General features: G+C 53.4%; 1 protein-coding gene across 14 annotated transcripts; it reads left to right on the top strand.

Moving 5' to 3' along the window:
• The first annotated feature begins 3,744 nt into the window (after positions 1-3,744).
• Positions 3,745-21,686, top strand: CLN6 (CLN6 transmembrane ER protein). 14 transcript variants are annotated; one of them, XR_006269909.1, is made up of 9 exons: positions 3,745-4,020; positions 10,979-11,093; positions 14,304-14,402; positions 15,672-15,860; positions 16,116-16,171; positions 17,574-17,696; positions 19,533-20,090; positions 20,287-20,378; positions 20,491-21,686. XR_006269909.1 is itself a non-coding variant. In XM_043470895.1 (7 exons), the coding sequence occupies exons 1-7, from the start codon at positions 3,851-3,853 to the stop codon at positions 19,801-19,803; spliced, it is 1,023 nt and encodes a 340-aa protein (XP_043326830.1). In that variant the 5' UTR covers positions 3,745-3,850; the 3' UTR covers positions 19,804-21,686. The 14 variants fall into 14 exon arrangements, 2 of the variants coding, with proteins under 2 accessions (XP_043326830.1, XP_043326831.1); XR_006269903.1 differs by having other exon boundaries at positions 19,533-19,877; positions 20,047-21,686; XR_006269905.1 differs by having other exon boundaries at positions 19,533-19,902; positions 20,072-21,686.
• The last annotated feature ends 1,150 nt before the right edge of the window (positions 21,687-22,836 follow it).

Below are 22,836 nucleotides of genomic sequence, written 5' to 3'. Positions count from 1 at the left end.
TATCTTCTGATGTTTGACTACATTGTTTTGCAGCAAAAACTCCTATGTATCCTGGCTCCTAATGGCAGAACTTGAAAGGAACTAAAGAGCCTCTTGATGAGGGTGAAAGAGGAGAGTGGAAAAGCTGGCTTTAAAACTCAACATTCAGAAAACTAAGATCATGGCATCTGCTCCCATCATTTCTTGGCAAACAGATGGGGAAACAATGGAAAAAGTGGCAGATTTTATTTTCTTGAGCTCCAAAATCACTGTAGCAGTGACGCTTGCCCCTTGGGAAAAAAGCTATGACAAATCTAGACAGCATTCTAAAGAGCAGAGACATAACTTGGCTGATAAAAGTCTGTATAGTCAAAACTATGGTTTTTCTAGCAGTCATGTATGGTTGTGAGTGTTGTGATGTAGGAGATAGATAGGCTCCAGGTTAGATATTTACAGCTGGCCTCCTGTTTGCATGTCATGGGGCACAAAGAAGTAGACTTCAGGCTGGGTACTTAGAACTGTTAGCATTTTCTGAGACAAGAGATGGCTGGACTCCAGTTAAGATATTTACAATCAGACTTCTGTTTGCCCTCTGAAATGCAAGTTACAATATAAACAGGGTAAATAGCCAGTGTTTCTCTCTTGTAAGCACCTTAAGGTAACAGTCATGGCAAGGACAAAGAGGAGCAAAACCCTGTTTCAGTAAAGGATTAAGGGATCTCCCTCCCCGCTCTTTTGGGACGAGGGAGACACTACACATGCGCAGAAAGGCTCTTTGTGGGCCAAAAGGCAGAGGATAACACCAGGCCATAATGAGTCTTGCTCCTTCCAGAAGCCCTCACTTCAAGATCCATCTTGGCTGAAGGGTGCGTGTACACCCAGGGGAGGGTCCCAAGGTAGGTCAGGTGAGGAAAAAGAAACCACATAATTGGCCTGAATGGAAAAAGACCCGGAAGAACTGAGCTATATAACCTCTTTACAGAATTCCTCCTCACTAGGGAGGACACCCACACCCTTTCTCCCTGGGTGTGCATCTCTGTCTGTCTTCTGTTTTAACTAAACAAACCATTTCTCTGTGTGCTGTCCCACTTGCTGTTATGCTATATCTCTAATAATAGACTTTGTATCTGTATTTACAGTTCTTGCCTCTGTGATAAGTGCATTTTTCACTGGGGGCAAAAATCCAGGGAAAAATAGCTTCTAGGCTTTAGCCCTTGCTGGTCTGGTGGCTAGGATTCCTGGTTCTCATCCAGGCCACTCGTGTTCAATTCCTGGGCAGGGAATTAAGAGCTCACTTCACGCCATACTGACTGGTGCCTCGCCAAGATCAGCTGGACCATAAAGAAGGCTGAGCGCTGAAAAATTGATATTTTTGAATTGTGGTGCTGGAGAAGACTGTTGAGTCTCCCTCAAACAGCAAGATCAAACCAGTCAGTCCCAAAGGAGATCAACCCTGAATATTTATTGTAAGGACTGATGCGAAAGCTGAAGCTCCAATACTTTGGCCACATGATGTGAAAAGCTGACTTATTGGAAAAGACCCTGATGCTGGGAATGATTGAAGGCAAAAGGAGAAAGGGGCAGCAGAGGATAAGATGGTTAGATAGCATTACCAACTCAATGGACATGAATTTGAGCAAATTTGTGGATTGCTGCAATCCATGGGGTTGCAAAGAGTTGGACATGACTTAGCAACTGAACAGAACATCCTGGCTTCACCCTTATCTCTTTGGAACGATTCCTCAGAGCTATCTGAGAGGTTGTATACTGGTCCACAGCACTCAGTAATGTCCCCAAATTAAACATAATTCTCAACCCTTTAGGTTGTGCTTTTTTTCAGCAACTACAACTCCTCAGTAAATGGCTGTGCTCCACCTCAGCAAATGGAGTTCAGCTCCCTAAGCTGTCCTCCAGAAGCCTTGTCTGACACAATCCCCTCCAAGTCTCCAACCTCACAGTATTCACTGTCTTCCCCACCTCCACCCCACCACTCACCAGTCCCCCTATTACTGAAATGTATGTGTGTGGGGTCTGGCTTCTCGCCAGTCAGAAGCCAATAAACAGGCCAGGCTGGTGGAAAGGAAAGTTTATTTCAGATGTGGCAACTTGGGAGGGGGGAGGGGAGAGGACATACTTCCAAAGGCCGACTCCCCACCCCCACTTCCCGCCCACCATAAGCAGGAGGTGAGCGCATTTATAGACACAGTGAGGAGGGACACTGCACTTTTGCCGACAAAGGTCCATCTAGTCAAAGCTATGACTTTTCCAGTAGTCATGTATGGATGTGAGAGTTGGACCATAAAGAAAGCTGAGCACCGAAGAACTGATGCTTTTGAACTGTGGTGTTGGAGAAGACTCTTGAGAGTCCCTTGGACTGCAAGGAGATCCAACCAGTCCATGCTAAAGGAAATCAGTCCTGAATATTCATTGGAAGGACTGATGCTGAAGCTGAAGCTTCAATACTTTGGCCACCTGATGTGAAGAACCGACTCACTGAAAAATATCCTGATGCTGGCAAAGATTGAAGGCAGGAGGAGAAGGGGACGCCAGAGAATGAGATGGTTGGATGGTATCACCGACATGACAGACATGAGTTTGAGTAAGCTCCAGGAGTTGGTGATGGACAGGGAAGCCTGGCCTGCTGCAGTTCACGGAGTCACAAAGAGTCGGACACAACTGAGCGACTCAACTGACTGACTCACGAGCAGGGGGCTACATGCAGAAATAGCAAAGTCATCTCTGAACATCATCTTCAAATTGGTCATCAGTGGTCTGACCAGTGTCATCTTGATTGTTTTAGGTACAATTAATCTTCAGTTCCAGGGTCCATTTGTTACCATTTCTTCGTGGTCAATTCTCGGAATTGTGGCAGCTCATGTCCTGGGTTCAGTCTGGTCATCCCGTAGTTAACTTCTCTACCTCGTGTTTTAGTATCTCTAAGACAGCTCACAGCATATGGCTCCAAATATTATCTATAGCTCTGTAGGAGAAATTAAAGGTCTTTGACTATGCTTAATGAGTACATTATTTGGTCTCTTTTGACTGTTTTCCTTTGTTTTAGCATTTCTCTCTTCTCTGATTAAACTCATTTTAGGCTAAAGTTTTCCACAGGCAAAAGGCAGGCAGAAGATATTGGGGGGGGGGGGACCATGAGTCCTGCTCCATTTCATCCCCACGTAAGTCTTCCTAGGGTATTGGTCATCCATTCTTGAAGATGAAGGACTGCTCAGGAGTTAGTACATGTTTGAATGGAAGAGAAGGGAAGTAACTTTTATGAAGCCACAGAGTCCAAAAGAGTGACAAAGCCAGAATCAGAATCTGCATCCACCCCAACTTGGAAAGAATTCGCTCTTTCATGCGTCCTAACCTATCCCATTGATTTTTAATTCCCAGCGTCAAAGGCCACTGAGCTGACTTTAAGGAGTGCTATCTTCCATCTAAGGAAGGTGGCTAGCACAGCCGCAAAGGACGTGAGCCCCTCCCCCAAAGCCTTCAGGTCCGCAAGGACAAGGGAAATCCAGTCCCGGCTCCTCCCCAGGGGAGTCTTTAGGTCGAACTGGCCTTTCCCCACGTCCCTAGCCCACCCTTGACTTAATATACAGGTTTCGGGTAGCCTAGGCCGATTCCTGCCCCCGGCCACACGCCGGACCCCAGCAGACCGCAGCCCGAGTAGGCCCCACGCCGTGCGCCCCTCCCTCCGCCCCTTCGCCCCGCCGGCCCCGGCCCTGGGCCCCTCCTTCCCCGCCAGGACGCCCCGCCTCCCTCGCTCGGCGGCGCGTCTCGTGGTCCCGGCCCCCGCCGGCCCCACCCCGGCCCGCGCCTCGGGGCCGGCGCTCTCCCTCTTGCCCGCCCCAGCCCGCCCCCGCGCTGGATGTTCGCTTTCGCAGCCTTCGGCCAGCGGGACCTGTTTGCAGCTACCGGCGGCGGGGCGAAGGGCCTGGCCGGAAGGTTAGGCATGGAGGCGGCGGCTCGGAGGCGGCAGCACCCGGGAGCGGCGGGCGGCCCCAGCGCGCAGCCGGGCGCCTCCTTCCTGCAGGCCAGGTGGGCGCGCGCCGGCGGGCGGAGCGGAACCGCGGCCCAGCCACGTGATCGTGCGGGCGGGGGGTCGGGGCCGCGGACCCCGGTTGGGTCTTCCCGGCGCTACGCCTGCAGCTGCTCCCTCGCCCACTCGCCTGAGCCACGCCTCCGCGGCTTCTTGGGGGAACCCCGGGACCCAGGGAGTCTCAGCGGCGGCGATCAGCGGCCCCCGTGGCCGGGCCGGCTCCGGGACGATCGCTCATCTGGGATCCAAGAAACTCGTAAAGGGGGCGGTGGCGGCGAGCCCAGAGGACACCGCTGCTCACTAGGGCCCCCAAAGCGCCTGCAAGCCCCGGGCACCAACCCAAGTTCTCGGGGTCCTTCTAACCATGACTAGGATTTGGATCCTGGTGTTAACCGGAGGCTTACTCCTTGCCCCGAGGAACCCAGAATGTTGGGAATGCTAAAGGAAGAGACAGCCAAGTGTGGAAACTCCCCTCCAGAGAAAGAACGAGGAAGGGCTTTACTGACACGGTTGTTGTTCCCTTCTCTCAGCAAGGGGAAGTTACTGGTTTATGTATTGATAGTTGAGGCCAGGCGCTTGGGGCCGAGGAAGAGGTACAGAAGCCACCTTTGAATCTTCCTCTTCACTCTACCTTCATCGCGTTTTACAGGTCACAGACATTCATTGCATAGAGCGGGCATTCATTAATCATCTCGGGTGTGCCCCAGCGCTGTGCCAGGGGTGGGTAAATTGAAGCCCGGAGGGCCCCACAGTCCAGTAGGACCTGGTAGGAACAGAGGCCAGGAGTTGAGAGATCGACTTGGAGGGCTTCCTGGAGGAAGTGGCGCTTAAGCTGCATCTCAGTACTCAGTAGGTGACAAGAGAATAAAGGCTATTTCAGCTCTGGGAAAGCTTGGAAAGGCAAGGAGTGCAGCTGTGCTGCTGCTTTCTGTGTGCAGTGGCAAGAGGAATATAGACTGTGAAGGGCCTTTAATGGCCGCAGAACTGGGACCAGAGTGGGAGCTTAGAGTGCAAAATTTAAGGAGAGGCTCACTCTTGGGACACTAGTGCTCAAAAATCCTCTGTGGCCCACCTGTACCTCCTTAAATGTTGGGTCCCATGTGTTTCACTTGCCTCACCCTAGTTCCTGCCCTAAATGGCAGGTTAAGGGTGCAGCTTTTGTTCTGTAGGGCACAGGGGAGCCACGAAGATTTTCAAGCACTGGTGTGCTGGGAGTCAGTTTTAGGAAGTTTGTGGTATGATTTGGGATAAGGGAGGAAATCTGAGAGACTCGGCTGAGAATATCTCTTCCTCCTGCTGCTAAGGCACATCTGTGCTCTGGATCCCCTGCCAGTTGGGAGTCTTTGCCGTGACCTGTAGCCGTCCAGCTAGAACCGTCTGTGAGCCTCAGACATGGTCACCACTTGACTTGTGCAATGTCTCCACATGCAGTGTCTCACTCAGTCTTTTTGTGTTTTCTTATGTGGAAACCGAGACCTAGAGAGGTTACATCGTTTGCTGGCAAGAACCAGGGCGTAAACCTAGGGCTTCTGGTTTCTGTTCTTACTGCTCCACTCTGGCAGCTCAGGGGTGATGTCCCTCTCGACTCCTGCATGAGCTCCCCACCAACCAGCATAAAGGGCTGACTCGCTTCCAGGGTCTCTCTGCCCACCTCCCCCGCCCTTTGCCCACCTGTTCTCAATCTCATTGCTGCGCAAGACAGTAGGCAGAATCACCCTGTCCAACTCCTAGGATGCTTGGATTTCCTCTGCTCCATCCATGCTGTGCTTACACACCTCTAGTGACAAAGTGCTCACTCCCTATTCCAGTTTTCACGTGCTTTGTTAACAGTTTTTAGTCCATGCCCATGATTAAATAAAATTGCATAGACCGGCTTAGAGTAAAAAGCAGTGGTTCTTTTTCCACCTCTCTCTAGTACCAGAGACAACCATGTTAGCTTCTTTTAGCTGTTTCTATAAGAATTAAATTCATATTTCTCAATAATAGTAACAAATACTACATACATACCAATTTCTGTGGACCAGGCCCTGCTCTTAAGGAAAAAGGTTTTTGCGTAATTTAATTCGACCACAACTTTTTTTTTCCAACCACAACTCTTGAAGTAGGATATACTATTATCCAACCACAGCTCTTGAATACTTGATACTATTATCCCCCATTTTACAGATGAGAACGTTGAGGCCCAGGAGGTAACTTGCTCATGATTTGGTTAGTGGTAGAGCTGGGATGTGAACCCAGGCAGGCTTCAGAGCCCACACACAAACGTTATGCTCAACTGCTATTTCTTAGTTTATCAATTTTTAGCCTCTGAAGCTAATGTTGACCTACTAATTATCCAGTTATAATTTGGTTTACTCTTCCTTCTCCACAAGATAGTTCTTTTTATCACCATTTTTAGTTTTGCTCTTTGTTACCTCTGTAGCCTTAGGAAATATGTAATACCATTATTTCTGTTTTGGTCAACTGTAAAGCAATATCTTTTAAAAAAAAGTTTATTTATTTATTGAAGTATAGTTAATTTAAAATAAGGGCAGTATCTTGATTCCTTCTTAAAAGGATACTGTTATTCTCCTACCTGAAGTTTTAGCTTTCTTTACCCTTTCCCCAGCTTCTGTCATCTATAGTTTTACTTTCAAGTGGTCAAGGTTGACAGTATTTACCTGATGTTTTTTAACCATAATTGCCTTCCATGTTTTGTTTGTGAATTAATTCTAAACTTTGAAAATCAATGTACGTTTTTATTCGTTAAGCCATGTAAATATTGTTCCCTTCAGAGTCCAGTAAGTTTAAAAATTACATTTGCTTTCTTACATTGCTTTTGTTTTTCCTGGGATTTCAAATTGCCTTTCCTTTTTTCCTCTTTTTTTTTTTTTTTTGCTTTTGTTTTCTCATTTTTTGTTTAAAATTCTCATCATGTCAGGTATTTCACCATTGTGCATACAGAACCCAAATCAGTCTCTCTATCGTCCCCATTCATAGCTCTCTGCTTGACTCCACGGTGGCTGAGACGCCTTCTTTTTCTGCCAGGCAGTCCTGCAGATACAACTGGCCGCTCTGAATATCTCATCTGTATGTTACGCGCTGTGTGGTATGTAGTCTCCAACTGTCGTGGTATCCGTTTTCCCAGACAGTAGGCTTGGAAGGCTGCGGAGGAGTGAAAAGGCCATCCGTGTCTCAGGTTACCTGCCCCTGTGCTTACATCGTTCTCGGCAGGAGTTTCTGATGACTGGGGCCCGGAGCTGGCAGTCTGGGGGCTCCGTGTCTGTGGACTCAGGTACTTGGGTTAGCATGAGGATGCTCGTCCCCGGGACAGGGCTGGGGGAGAGGACGCCTTCACTCTCCATGATCTGCCTCCTATGCTCAGAGTCCCAGCAGAAGAAAACAGACGCTCACCCGTCTTGATTCCCACGTTGGGGGTCAGCCTTGCACCTGCCCTTTTTCTTTCTGCTCTGCTCAGCCAGGCTGGACTCGCGGCAGGGATCCCTGTGGACTGAGGTGCCTCCTGAGGTGGAGGAGGAAACAGTCATGAGCCCTGAGTACGTGCTTGCTATCCACCCCTTCCAGAGACTCACACGAAGCGCTTCCCGGGCTTGCAAAATGCCTTTTATTTTCTTTACCATCCTGCTCTGACAGTTTCCAGAACAGAACACTGAGGACCTTTTTTTTTTTTTTTCTTTAATGTTTATCTACTTATTTATTTGGCTGCACCAGGCCTTCATTGAAGCACACTGGATCTTCATCACAGCCTGTGGGCTCTTTAGTTTGGCATATGTGATCTCGTTCCCTGACCAGGGATCCAACCTGGGCCCCCTGCATTGGGAGCTCAGAGTCTTAGCCACTGGACCACCAGGGAAGTCCCAATAGTGAAGACTGTTCTCCTTCTTCCTCATCTAAGCTCTTCAGGCCTGGAGATTGTTCCTGCCTGCTTTTCGAGGCCTTGCCTTGATGGTCATGAAGGGGAAGGGCATAGTGGGACTTCTGTACCAGTCACTCATTTCATACTCATCTCAGACTGTCCTCACGGTTAGTCGTCTCTGAGCATCTGCCCAGTCTGAAGGCCCGGCAGCCCCTCCTTCTCTTCCCTCCACTAGTAAGCCAGGCGTCTCAGCTCCCCGCAGCGCCGTTCTCACTCCAGCCTCCAGGCTTTTGACGCTGCACTCACTGCTTTTCTGCCAACATGAATCCACCCACCCGTGTTTCCAGGCTCCATTCCTTCCTTCAGGCTTTGCATACTGCTCCAGGCCACACCGGTCCTTCTGTATCTTGATCTCCTGATATATTCTATAGCTGACAGTGACTTGGAGCACAGGTCTCGAATCCATATAGACCTCGGTTTGAATTCTGTGCACTTCAGGACTCCTGGGTTGCGGAGTGACAGAAAGCCAATGTGAACTGCGGCACCCTTAGCAAAAGGGAATGTCTTGGCTCTTGTGGCCAGACTGTTGCCTTGGGGATGCCTGGAAGTGGGAATGTGAACCCTCTCAGGCCTTTTCCTCCTCTCTGCAGGGCCGCTTCACTCTTATCTGACTGTCCCTTGAGGCTGGTGCCTTGGCAGCCCCGGGCCCTCAGGCACAGAAAGGAGGGTGCTCTTTTCAACTCTAGTTAGAAAAGTCCCACTGGACCGACCTGGGTTTTGGACCTTCCCTCTGTCTCAGGGAACACCATCTTTGACCAGGAGGAGGAGGGAATGGGAAATAGTGTGACAGAAGAAATAGTTGATGCAGCTTCTTCTTAGGGCAGGTAACCTTGGTTAAGCCTTAGTTTCCTCATTTGTAAAATAGGGTAGCAGTCTCCTGGTATTGCTGTGGGGCTTAGATGAGATGGTGCTGGTGGAGCTTCTAGCATGGCACACGGTAAGTAGGCAGTGATCAGAGGGGATGGCCAGGAAGACTTAGCTGATCTGGAAAAACCCACTCCACCCATCCATCCTGCCACCAGAGGATAATGAGTTCCTCGACAGCTAGCCTTCCTGTCTCTGAGTTGCTCTAGCAACCCAGTGCAGACCGTTCTTGGAATTGGCTGAAAAGGATCCCAGAAAATTACAGAAGCAATAGCAGTGCTGACGGAGGGAGACCTTCATGGTGCCTCTAAGCTAATGTTTGATTAGCCACTGAAATGAACGAGTAGGTGCATGCTAAGTCACCAGTCATGTCTGACTCTCTGCAACCTCATGGACTGTATAGTCCACCAGGATCCTCTGTCCGTGGGATTCTCCAGGCAAGAACACTGGAGTGGGTTGCCATTTCCTTCTCCAGGGGGTCTTCCCAACTCAGGGATTGAACCAGGTCTCCTGAGTGTCCTGCACTGACAGGGAGTCCCTTACCACTAGTGCCACCTGGGAAGCCCTTGGTAGTACTATAAGTAACCGGTAACTGGGATTGTTTTATATTAGCCAGTAATCACTGAGCATAAATCAGGTACTGAGCTGAAAACTCTGGAGAATACAGGCCCTTGTCCACAGCTCCTGGTCTGGGCGCTAACGGGGCAGTGTTACTCACACTTGAGTCATCTCAGGAGGAGGGGACTGCTTGTCATTGGAGGTGTGTGAATAGTGGCAGGGATGTTCTAAAGAGGATTTGTACTCTGATGGGGAGATTGGTGAGTTGCAGGAACCTTAAAATCACCCTTCTTGAGGGTCTCAGTAAGAGCAAAACTCCAGCTCTGTGATGTCATGGCCTGGTGGGCGTTAGAGATGAAGTCCTCCCTGTAGTGGGCTTTGGGGAAAGCTTCGTCAGGGAAGCCTTGCAGAAGGTGGCATGTTTCCTGCCCTTGAACTTCAGCTCACCTGTGAAGAGCAGATGGCTGACTGCTTTGCAGAAGGGATGGGCATCCAAAGATGGTGCTCTGCTTCTTGCCACATCCCCCGCATCACCTTATTCTTGCTGGCTTCTTCCTTAGGTTTTACTGTGGATTGGTGAGAGGAAGGACATTCCTGCCTCCATTCCTACCTCCTCATCGTTCAGAAACCAAGAGAAAGGGAAGCCCACCGTTCATCTCAGCCTACCGTCTATAAGTCACATCTCACTGAGGGGCTCTTACTGGTCCATCTCAGGTCACACACCCATCCCGTGAACAAACCACTGTGAATACAGTGTTGCTGTGTAGTCACAAAGTTGCGACTCTTCTGCCACCCCATAGACTGGAGTCTACCCATCTCCTCTGTCCGTGGGATTTCCCAGGCAAGAATACTGGAGTGGCTTGCCATTTCCTTCTGCAGGGGGTCTTCCTGACACAGGGATCAAACCCACATCTCGTCTCCTGTATTGGCAGGCAGATTCTTTACCACTGAGCCACCAGGGAAACCTGTGGCTGTAAGATTAGAGGTTAGAAACAGAAGCTCTGAAACGTAATCATCTGGGGCTCCAGTATTGTTGCCTGGAGAACCCCCATGGACAGAGGAGCCTGGCGGGCCGCAGTCCATGGGGTCACAGAGTCAGACGTAACTGGGCGACTGAGCACAGCACCGCGGCACTTAGCGTCTTGGGCTCAGCTTTTCACTTGTAAAATGAGGGTAATAGCGTAACCTCAGAGGCTTCCGTGAGGATTACGAGAGTTAAATGAGATGGTACATGTAAACAGCTGGAGTGGTGCCTGGAATACAGAAAATGTCCAGTGAAGCCTAGCTATCATCATCTGTCACCGTGTGTCATGCCTTTCAGCCACATTTGCATCCTCTGCCCCATCCGATCTCCCTGTCAGTCTATAGGTTAGAGAGCCCAACCGTGATTGTATCTGTTGAGTATTTTCCTTCTTGGATCCTAGAGAAGCAACTGTCAGGGCAGACGGAGTCCATCTCCGGATCCCTTCCCCCAGGCCCCAGGACTTCCAGCAAAACCTTTTCCTAGAACTTAATCCCGTGTGTTTCCTCCCGCCCACAAATCGCTATGGCTTGTCCTGGTGGGGAGTCTTCCCATGGAGGAGAGAGGGGCTGACTGCTTTTGTTTACATCTTTCCCAGGCACGGCGCCGTCAAGGCTGATGAGGCCGCTGGCACGGCTCCCTTCCACCTTGACCTCTGGTTCTACTTCACCCTGCAGAACTGGGTTCTGGACTTTGGCCGCCCCATAGCCATGGTGAGCGTGAAGCTGCGGATGGAACCCCCGACCGGCGTGTGGGGACAGTGTGATCTGAGTGATCAGAGTGACCTCAGACAAGTCCTTGCGCCTCCTGGTACACTGTGAGAATAGGCCTGGATGCGGTCCCTTAGTTCTATGGCTGTAACCAGGGTGGCAGCTGCCAGGGAGCGGGGGATCTGAGTCATACTGTGCCCCCCACCATCCGCCCCAGTATCTCACATTCAGGTTTACGCAAAGCACCAACTTGGACAGTGGACTATGGGAAAGGATCCCACCAGCCTTCCCTGCAGCCTTGAGATAGAATTGTGTTTTCTGGAGATGAAGAGTATGCGCTGAGTGTGCATGTCATAGACTTGAGCCTGGTGAAACCGTCCCCTTCTCTCCAAGGCTACCCCATGCCTGTATACAGTGGTGGCCTCTGGAGATTAACACTGGAAGAGCACCGAAGCCCCTCACTTGTCATGAGCAGTTAGACAGCTAGATGAATAGACAGATAGGTAACAGAAGGTGGAAAAAAATTGAGTGAGGTATCACCATGTGCTGGGGTGTTAATTTTTGCATGTGGGTGGTAAGAACAACAATATCCAGCACTGAAGCTGACACTTCGTACATGCTAGTGATAATGCAAAGTAGCGAAGTCCTTTAGGAAAGTAGTTGGTCAAGGTGATAACTAGTACTTAGATAGTGCCTAGCAAGATGTGTCTCAGTATTCTTGTACTGAATGAATAACAATACTAACAGTAAGCTAGAAATAGCAGTTAAGACCTTTATGTGTTTAAACTTCTTTAGTTCTCCCATCAATGCTATTGTTAATCTCAGTTTTATAGATAAGACTTGAGGACAGAGAGTGTAAATAACTGGCTCAGGGTCACCGAATCAGCAAGTGGAGAAGCCAGCATCTGCCACCCCCACCCCCACCTGGGCACTCTGGCCCCAGAGCCCACCACCCCTTTCCATTATGATTATGTCCAGAACCCTAATATGTTCATCCTGCCTGGCTCAGTACGACCCTTTCCTAGAATCTGCCCTGAAGATGTAATCACTGAGACGACAGCCTCTGTACCAAGGGTGTTCACTGGAGTGTTGCTTACAGTGGCCAAAACCTGGAAGGGACTTGCGTGTCCAGCAGCAGGGACTGGGTAGATCAGCTTTGCTGTATGTAGGATAGAGGATGCTACCTGGGCAGTGAACAGGAATCGTGGGTACTACAGAGCATCCCGGAACGTTTAAGGAGAAAACAGAGGCCTGGGTGGCATGCATATGGACTGGCTGTCAGTCAGTAACAGCCCTAACCATCTTGTATAATTGGGATCCAAGACTTCAAGGGGATGAAAGAAAGCTTCTGGCAGTGGTTTCAGGGAGGAGGTATGGTAGATGTTGAGTCTCCTTTCTGCAGGCTTTTGGTAAGGTTTACAAGTTGTTTTTTAAATGTAGGTGAAAGAAAAGGGACTGAGCCAGGAGTCAGGGCACCAGTCAGGTTTGTAGGTGATTTGGGGCAAGTCAGGGTCATCTGGGCTTTGGTTCTCTCATCTGTAAGAAGACTGGTTGGACCAGCTGACCTGAGCTGAAGGTTCACTTCCCAGGGGACAAAGGAGCTGCCCATCAAACTGGTGTCCTGGGGAAGGGGAGATGAGGCCAGGGTAGCTCGTGGCTCTCCTCACTCAGTAGGACTCAGCCTCATCTGGCCTAATAGGGCTCACCGGTGGGGCAAATCACCTCCCACCATCCTGCTCAGAATTGCTGTGGCCACTGTAACCCCAAGTGGGCTCAGTAGGAGCATACCTCTGAACAGGTCCAGTGTATACATGAGCTTTTCAGATGGATACATGATAGTCTCAAATTTGTAATAACTACAAAATAAAACCTTTTACAAGTTATAAAAGTAGTCATAGTTATATAACAAGTTATATAAAATTATGTCATATTTACATAACAAGTGAGTTCATACCCAGTAATATAAAGAAGTATGAGACTCCCTTTCCTAGTCCCACTTCTGAGTGTTTGGGGCACATCCTTCCACTCCTTTCTCTATTCATGCAACACATATGTGTACATCCTTCCCCCCTCCCCCCACCCAAAATGAGATCTTACTTTATACCTTAGTCTACAACTTGCTTGTTTTACTTTAGACTGTATCGTGGATATCTCTTCGTGTCAGCACATATGAGGTGTCATTTCTGTTCATGGTTGCTTAACCTTCTGTAATAAAGATGTGCTGTAGTGTATTCAAGTAGTCCTGTTTGGTTGAAGAGTTGGCCTATTTCTGATTCTTTGCTATCACTGAGTGTTTCAGCCAGCTATATATCTTGCTGTAGATAAAGCTATAGAGATGCCCACACAGCAAGTAAGAAAGAGATTGAGATTCCTGTCTCCTGGGAGATTTATTTCTGCAGGTTGGTTTTATCCAGCACATTTTTTAATTAAGAGAAATAAACATTTAAATTTTTATTGAAATTTATGATCATTACAGGTGTTTGTTGGTAGATTCTAGAGGTATAGTTTGGCAGGGCAGGGACTGGGAAGTGTTGTGATCTTGCATAGGTGTTGTCACGCTAACCCTGACAAGGCTGGAACTTACTGGGGTAGACCAGTAGGAAGAACAAGGGAATTCCAGACAGAGGAATGGGCCTGGCCTGTCTCAGGGAAGGTATGAAAGGAAGAACTGAAGCTACTTTGTAGAACTCACATATTTTCTCCTTTGTTTCGTAAGGTATAGTTCCGACCTGATTTGGAAGTGGTTCATCTGCTCAGTGGACAGAGTGTTTTTCCACACCTGGGTGGTCAGGATTTCTTGTCATCATTCTAATGAGCCAGATCACTAAGGGTCCATGTAGACCATCTGGGCCACATTTCATGTTACAGATGGGGAAACTGAGGCATGAAGAAGGGAAGAACTTGCCCCAGGGTCACCCAGAAAGTTTTTGGCATAATTGAGTCCCAAAGGATCTTCCAACTCCCAGGCTGGTACCCAGGGACCTTTGTTTAGTATCCACAGGGAGAGGGACACAGGGTCAGACCCTGGTTTTGTACCTACTGTGTGACTGGGGACCAGTCTACCTTCTCTGGGACTCAGTTTGAAAACACCTTCACCCCAGTGCTGCCGAGAGGATTTCAGGAGATCACAGAAAGAACACAGTGTGCGCAGGGGCAGTTCTGAGGGCCGCGTGGGTCATGCCTGGTAAACTGCACTCTCCACTTGCTCCCCAGCTGGTGTTCCCTCTCGAGTGGTTTCCGCTCAACAAGCCCAGCGTGGGGGACTACTTCCACATGGCCTACAACATCATCACACCCTTCCTTCTGCTCAAGGTAGGATCCCAGGGCCCCTCCTCTCCCTTCCCACCCTTTCTCTGCCCTGCTGCCGAGCCCTGGGAGTGCCCTGAATCAGGCTGTCCCCTGCCTGACTCTGGGGGAAGAAGGCTATGACAGAGGGGACGTGTCAAGGGCCTGAGGGCCCCAGGGGAGGCCGGCTGCCTCTGCCGGGAGGGATGGAGCAGGCTTCCCCGGGGAGGAGCGTGTGATTTGGGCCTCCCCGGTGTGCCTGGGGGTGAACTGGAGAGACCTTCAGGCGGGAGTATCTGAAAACAAGGCGGGTCTTGAGGAGCCATGTTTGGGGAGGGTGAGGCAGGAATGGCCGGATAGCTCAGGGAGAGGTCGGGGACCAGTTGGGCAGGCAGGTGGGGGCCGGAGGCAGGAAGGGCAGCGATGCAGGGTGAACTCTCTCCTCCGGACTGAGAGCCCTGACTTTGAGACACCACTGGGAACACAGAACTGTCTCCTGGAGAGCTCTCTGCTCTGCTGGCTTTGCACTTTGCCAAGTCAGGGCTCTTAAAACGACTGCCATTTACTATCCCCATCCTTTTGTTTTTAGAGAGACATTTCCAAACTTCCCTGGTGGCTCAGACGGTAAAGCGTCTGCCTGCAATGTGGGAGACCTGGGTTCAATCCCTGGGTCGGGAAGATCTCCTGGAGAAGGAAATGGCAACCCACTCCAGTATTCTTGCCTGGAAAATCCCATGAATGGAAGAGCCTGGTAGGCTGCAGCCCTACCAGAGTCACAAAGTGTCGGACACGACTGAGTGACTTCGCTTTCTTTCTGTCAAAGTAGGGGAGGTATAATCTCTGAATTCGGAGGGGTCTTTAGTTAAATAACTTAGTTTCAGAAACACCTGCTCCACATTTTTGTTTGTGTGGCTCAGTTGCTCAGAAATGGAAGCAGCCCAGCCTCAACAGGCCAGCCCAGCCACCCAGAAGCAGAACTAGGGGTGGTGGGAGGTCAGGGCCTGGCTTGCCTGTGTGGAAGGCCTGGCTGTCATCTCCAGCATGGTATATGGGTGTGTTTAACCTTGAGCAATGAGCTGGCCCTGGAGAGTGTGTTTCCTCTTGGGCCAAAAAGGGTGCTCTTCCCCAGTGCCTGCTGGGTTCACAGGGATCATGTGAGATGACAGGCTGGACTGACTCCCCTAAAGGGAACCCATGTGAGAGGGGCTTTCCGGCTGGTGGCATCCATCCCACTCGGGGTGTCTGCCGTGGTGACGGCGTCGGGGGTCATGCTGTGGGGCCTCCCTCTGACCTCAGCTCATCGAGCGGTGCCCCCGCACCTTGCCACGCTCCCTGATCTACGTCAGCATCATCACCTTCATCATGGGGGCCAGCATCCACCTGGTGGGCGACTCAGTGAACCACCGCCTGATCTTCAGTGGCTACCAGAACCACCTGTCGGTCCGTGAGAACCCCATCATCAAGAATCTCAAACCAGAGACGCTGGTGAGCCCCCACCTCCACGGTGCAGCCTGTCCTGGAGGCCAAAGACATTGCCTACCCATCACAGGTGCCCCAGATAGAGCAGGTCGCCCCCCTCCCCCGAACCCCAAGCTAGGATGCCCCAACCCAGATCCCCTCCTCCCGGTAGGGAGGGACTGGGGGCATTTGAGGGAGGCATGGGCAGTCAGGGGGAGGGTAGCCTGGGGGCTGCGTGGGCCCGACACCCTTCCTGAAGCCCCACCCTCTCTGCTCCCCCAGATCGACTCCTTTGAGCTGCTCTACTACTACGATGAGTACCTGGGCCACTCCATGTGGTGAGTGATGGGGCCGCTGGCCCTGGTGACGCTGAACAAGGGGCCCCGGGGTCTCGAAGTGTCCAGCCCAGCCGCTGGAATGGCGTGCTCTTCCCCAGCGGGGGGCGCTGTCGCTCCTCTGGCGCCCGCCTCGCCGCCTTCCGTGCCCACCAGCCCGCAGTATCCGCGGCGGCCACTAGAGGGCAGCGAGCGGCTGTCCTCCCTGGGCCGAGGCTGCGGCGCCGGTAAACAACTCCCCCCCACCCTGGGGATGAGGATGGGGACCCGGAGGCAGGGAGGGAGCCGAGGAGGGCCGGCTGAACCAGGCTGGGGGCGAGGTGGGAGTAGGGGTGCTCCTAGTGCCCCCCTCCTCCGAACCCCCCCGGGAGCGCCTTCCTCCCGCCCCTTCACCCCACAGTGGAGGAAACCTCACAAATGTGGGCTCAGCCACAGGAGATGCGGCCGGAGCCGGGGGCAGTTGTCTGCTCCAGACCCCACTTTATCCCGGGATGAGCTGGGGCCGGTGGGAGGGGCTTTGCCCACGGGCTGACAGCTGGTGCCAGAGCCAGCCCTGGACGTGGGTGGCCCCACTCCCGAGTGAGGTGGGCTCGCTCGTGTCACACGGGCCCTACATTGTATTTCTGGGTTCTGTTTTAGGGACTAGAAAGTCAGGGAACCCTTGCACAGACAGGCCTCTTGCCAGTTCTCCCTGGCCTGTGCCAGGAGACCCTTCCCATGGAAGGCTGGGGAAGGGAGGAGGAGAGGTGTACAGGGGAAATGAAAGGGCAGCTGAGGGCTGGGAGGGTGTGGGGGCCGGTGAGGGGAAGGTGGGGAAGGCGGTGGGAACAGAAAGGGGGTGTTTTGCGAGCTGGCACGGGCGTGTGGGGAAGCCGCGTGTGTGTATGTGTGTAGAGAGGGGAGAGGGTGGTACATGGGTGAGCTGTGCGTGGAAGGGGGTGAGGCTGGGGGCTGGGTGTGAGTGAAGGAGCATCACAGAGCTCCTGGGAGACCCCCGGCACGTGCTGTTCCTCCCCCCACCTCTTTTTTTTCCCCATACTTGGACCTCGGGCCTGTCCCTCCTCGATCCTGCTGGGTGCACCCTTTTCCAGGGCAGTGAGGGGCTGGGGCTGCTGGCCTTGGGGTGAGTGCATGGGGCAGAGAGAGAGACGTGCACACACGCGGGGAGTGAGTGAGGAGGCCGGGACAGTGGGAGGAGGCCCCCCTGCCCATGGCTTGGATCTGCAGGCCTCGCCTTCCTTCCTAGACCCCCTGCCCGGGAGGGGCTGGGAGTGCCCTCACCCAAACCAGGCGTTTCTGTGAACTGTGAAGTGAGACCGCAGAGGGTGGTGCAGGCAGCCAGTCCTAGGACAGCCGATGGGCGGGCCGGCGGCTGAGCCGCTGAGCACCGGCTTCCCTGTTGCAGGTACGTCCCCTTCTTCCTCATCCTCTTCATGTACTTCAGCGGCTGCTTCACTCCCACTGAAGCTGAGAGCTCAATGCCAGGGGCGGCCGTGCTCCTGGTGGTGCCCAGCGGCCTGTACTACTGGTGAGTGGATGGCAGACCTGGGGTGGCAGGGAGGGGGCCTTAGTGGTCCAGTCAGTGAAAATGTGCTCCCGACCACGGAGCTGCCGTGTGAGCCCCGGTGAGACACCCGCTGGGGTCCCTGCTTCCTCCTCTTCAGTGGGCCTGGGACAGTGCCTTCTGGTGGCCGCTCCGTGACCAGGAAGGCAGTCCTGAGTGTGACCTCTCTACACTCGGGGTGTGACCTCAGGGCCCATAGAATCCACGTCGAGGCATAATTTCTGTGTGTGCTTCGTTGCTCAGTCGTTCCAGCTCTTTGCGAGCCTGTGGACTGCAGCCCACCAGACTCCTCTGTCCACAGGATTCTCCCAGGCAGGAATACTGCAGTGGGCTGCCATTTCCTTCTCCAGGGGATTTTCCCAGCCCAGGGATTGAACCTACATCTCCTGTGTCTTCCGCATTGCAGGCGGATTCTTTAATGTCTGAGCCATCGGGGAAGCCCTGGGGAGGGCTGTAGAGCAGAAGCCTGTAGAGCCTGCAGGGTGGGGGGTGGGGGGCTGATTTCCCCTCTGTGAGATGAGGATGATACCAGGCTGTCTCCCTTTGGGGACATGGTGAGAACCCAGAAAGAGGGGCTCCTAAACTATGAAGCATCATGGAGAGGACAAGGATACTTACAGGGGAATCCCATGGCCTCAGGGCTTCCCACCTGGTTTCCTCTTCCCATTCCAGAGGACCAGGCCTCAGCCAGGCTCTTCCTTTTCTTCTGTCACTTCTGCTCTGGAGTCAGGCTCCTGGGGATTGTGGGTGTCTTAGAAAGGGTGGGTGTCCTAGCCCTTCTCTAGGGGGAAGCCTCCAGCCAAATGAAAAAGGCCTCCTCTCCTGGGGCCTTCTCCCCCACCTCCAGGGGCTGCCCCTGACCAGCAGTGGGGGTCCATGAGGGTGAATCCATATGCCCTCTGAGGACAGGATTGGAAGGAATGGGTGACAACCACAGCTGGAGGGAAAGAGGTGGGAAGTGAGAAGAAGCTCCGCCCATTCTTAGCCAGGGTGTGTCAATGCAGTGACAGCTACAGGGGGCCCTTCACTGAGCAGTGTGCCTTTCCAAGTACACAGTTCTCATCAGTAACCTTGAGAGCTAGGGCCGTTTATGCCCCCTTTGTGAGTAAGAAAACAAAGGCTCCAATATGTCATGTAAATTCTGCCACTCGGTTGCAGAGCTCTGCAGTCGCTTGAGTGGGATGGGTCAGCATGGTGGTTCTCTCTCGAGGCAAGGGAGTAGATGAGATAAGCTCTGAGAAGCCCTCCAGCAGGTGTTACTGCATTCCTGGCCGTGTGCTAGGTACTGCCATGAGAGCTGGACGGAGCCCTGAGGGGATGAGACCGTGTCCCAGCCTTCAAGGAGACAGTCAGGACAACCCCATAAACTGAAACTCCATCCCCAACTCAGATGCCTTCAGGAACTAAACTGGTGATAGGAATGCATCAAGTGAGGCAGTAGGGAGTGGTGGGGACCGAGGCAAGCTGCAGAACCATGCTGTCTCTAAGCAGCTGCTGTCTCCTCATCAGTTATTGTCACGTGGGAATACAAACCTAACGTTAGCAGGGAAATCAGAACTCCATGTGGGCAGGTCATCTGTTATTTAAGTGTTGGCAACAAACTCGACCTTTTGAAAAATAGTAATTCTAGAAGCCAAATCCTAATGCTGTGTACAGGCCGTGGCTCAGAGTGGACCCCTCACTCGATGCGCTCTTCTGACCGGCTGGGAGGGCGGCCTGGTGCCTGGGTAGAGGGCAGGACGCTGGGCAGGAGGGGCTGTCGTGGCGCCCCCACCCCTCACTGCCCGTCTGCCTCCTCAGGTACCTGGTCACCGAGGGCCAGATCTTCATCCTCTTCATCTTCACCTCCTTCGCCATGCTGGCCCTCGTCCTGCACCAGAAGCGCAAGCGCCTCTTCCTAGACAGCAATGGCCTCTTCCTCTTCTCCTCCTTCGCCCTCACCCTCCTGCTCGTGGCGCTCTGGGTCGCCTGGCTGTGGAACGACCCCGTACTCAGGAAGAAGTACCCGGGCGTCATCTATGTCCCCGAGCCCTGGGCCTTCTACACCCTGCACGTCAGCAGCCAACACTGAGTCCTGGGCACCGGCCCCTGGTGCTCTGTGGGTGGGAGATGGATGGTTGAGCGTGAGTGTGGGGAGTGTGTGCATGTGTGCACCCACTGGGGATGGACGGTCGGAGATGTCTGAGTGTGGGGAGTGTGTGCACCCACTGGAGATGGACGGCCGAAGGTGTCTGAGTGTGGGGAGTGTGTGCGTGTATGCACCTGCTGGGGATGGACGGCCGAAGGTGTCTGAGTGTGTGTGTGTGTATGTGCGTGTGTGCACCCACTGGGGATGGACAGCCGAAGGAGTCTGAGTGTGTGCATGTGTGCACCCACTGGGGATGGACGGTCGGAGATGTCTGAGTGTGGGGAGTGTGTGCACCCACTGGAGATGGACGGCCGAAGGTGTCTGAGTGTGGGGAGTGAGTGCATGTATGCACCCACTGGAGATGGACGGCTGAAGGTGTCTGAGTGTGTGTGAGTGTGTGCACCCACTGGGGATGGACAGCCAAAGGTGTCTGAGTGTGTGTGAGTGTGTGTGTGAGTGTGTGCGTGTGTGCACCCACTGGGGATGGACGGCCGAAGGTGTCTGAGTGTGGGGAGTGAGTGCGTGTATGCACCCGCTGGGGATGGACGGCCGAAGGTGTCTGAGTGTGTGTGTGTGTGTGTGTGAGTGTGTGTGTGTGTGCGCGCACCCACTGGGGATGGACGGCCAAAGGTGTGTGAGTGTGTGTGTGTGTGCACCCACATGTGTGTAGCCTGCAGCTGAGAGCGTGGGTGAGAGTATGCCTGGTGCCTGTGGATAGGGGTGTGTGTGTCTGTGTGTGTCTGTGTGTGCGCATACGGAGAGCATCCTTGTGAGGCTGAATTGTTTTGGTTAAGTTTCCATTCGATTTAGCTTTTTTCATGATGGGACACAGTCTGAGGCAGTGTGTCCAGCCCAGGAGCTGGGCCTGGGCTTCCATGCCCACTGGAGCCGGGCCTTCTCTCTCTCTCACTGCTCAGGGCCGTCTCTTCCTGGGCGTCTTCTGGTGGCCGTAGGGGTGAGGTCTGGGTGGGGCAGAGGTCGGGAGGGAGACTTGGCCTGTCACCTACCACCTGGTTCACTCCTCAGACCCCCTGACCCTGAGGGCAGGTCGCAGGGGTTCCGTGAACTTGCTGTGTAGCCATTTGCAATGCACCCCCTTCCCTGGGCAGATGGGCAGATGGGCCGACGGGTCCCCAGTCGGCTGTGGGCTGGTTGCCGTCTCCTCTCAGGGCAGCCTTGGGAGGGGTGGATGGTTCCTCCTTGTCCCTGCCTCTTCAATCCTGGGGGGTACGTGCACCCCAGATCCTCACCCCGCCGCAGGCTGCATGGGGTAGGGAGCCAGAGCCAGCCCTCCCCCAACCGCCGGCCTGATCTCGGGGTCTGGCTGTGGTCGTTCCCGGCCGCCTTCCTCTCCCGGAAACTCGGTCTGTGTCCCGCCTTCAGGACTGTGGCACCGCTTGGTTTACCTGACCAAGGTTTCTGAGCGGCTGCTGAAGGCAGAGTTCTCCGGTACTTGCACTCACCAAGGCGGACATCGTGGGGCTCTTGTCAGCATGTCTCAGCCTGAATCCACGCCTGCCGCCCGCAGCCCTGCTCCCAGGAAAGGGGGCCTTGTTCTGGCAAGACGCCCCCTCCCCAGCACTGGGGCCAGGTCTCCTCCCGCGACTGCAGGCACGCAGCCTCACGTCCCAGCATTGCTGGCCTGCATGCGTGCGAGGGGCTCTGGGGGGCCTGCCTCACCTCCCCTGCCCTCCCTGCCCATCCTGTGCTCTCAGGGACTCTGCCTCAAACCCTCCTTTCACGCAGGGGTCCCCCAGCCCCGGTCAGTCCCCGTCTGCTGGCAGCATCAGGGGTGAGCAGTGTGAATAAAGGCGGTGTGGAGCCAAGCCCCACTGGCTGCAGCTGCTTCCTTGGGATGTGAATTTGGGAGGCCGGAGGAGGAGGGTCCCTGGAGCAGGGGAGGGAGTGGGCAGTCTGGGGCCTGGCAGGAGCCCTGGGCTGACCCCAAGGGCCTGCTCAGCCCTGCCCGGCTGGAAGCAGGGGCTGCTACTGCCCACTGGCTGTCTGTGCTACTTAGTATGATGCTGAGTTTGGGGGGTCACCAGCAAGAAGGGCTTCCTCTAGGTCCCAGGTCCCTTCAGACGAGGCTGAGGGTCACAGGGGTGGGGCCGGCAGAGGGTGTCTGCAGATGGAGCCCCCAAGCTATGCTGCTAGCGCCTTCAGGAAACTGAAGCAGAGAGGGTGTCCTTTGCGGGGGAGGCGGGGGGCCGGTTTGTGGGAGGCTGGCACTTAGCCTTGGGCAAGTCACATGACCTGCTTTGCTTTTCCCAGGCATCTTTTACACCCATGAGAAGTTAGTGACATCCGCCCCCACCGCCTTGGGAGTAACAGATGCCTGCTGTCCTGCTCAGTAGCTCCTGCTCAGGATCTGGGATGAGGACGGCCCTTCTGGCTCGTTGGGCCCCCTGGCTTCTGGGATCTGAAATAATGATGTTTGTGATTTCACTTCCTTGGTGGGGATGTATTGAAACTTGTTTAGTTGCTAAGTCGTGTCCTACTCTGTGACCCCATGGACTGTAGCCTGTCAGGCTCTTCTGTCCATGGGATTTTCCAGGCAAGAATACTGGAGTGGGTAGCCCATTTCCTTCTCCAAGGGGTCCTCCAGGCGATCTTCCTGACCCAGAGATTGGACCCACATCTCTTGCGTCTCCTGCATTGGCAGGCATTGGCAGGGAAGCCCAACTGCCTTCAAACAAAAGGACCCCATGGGTTTCACTTCCCCAGAGTGGGAGCTGGATGCTGAGGGCGCTGTCTGCTGCCCCCAGTGTGGGTGGCTTGTGCCCCTCCTCACTCAGCAGTTCACAATCTGCACAATCTTAGTTCAGTAAGCCAGCTCCAGCCTTGGCCTCTCAAAGCACAAGGGCCCCCACCTTCCCAGTAACCTCAATTCTTCCCTACGTTGATTCCATGTTTCCTCCAAAGCCTGTCCCAGGCCCGTTCTCCATACAAGGACTTAATGGATATCACCTAAGTGGG

Source organism: Cervus canadensis, chromosome 6, assembly GCF_019320065.1.
Source record: "Cervus canadensis isolate Bull #8, Minnesota chromosome 6, ASM1932006v1, whole genome shotgun sequence".
Taxonomy (NCBI): domain Eukaryota; kingdom Metazoa; phylum Chordata; class Mammalia; order Artiodactyla; family Cervidae; genus Cervus; species Cervus canadensis.
Note: the sequence above shows the minus strand (reverse complement) of the source record. Positions and strands in the feature narration are given on the sequence as shown.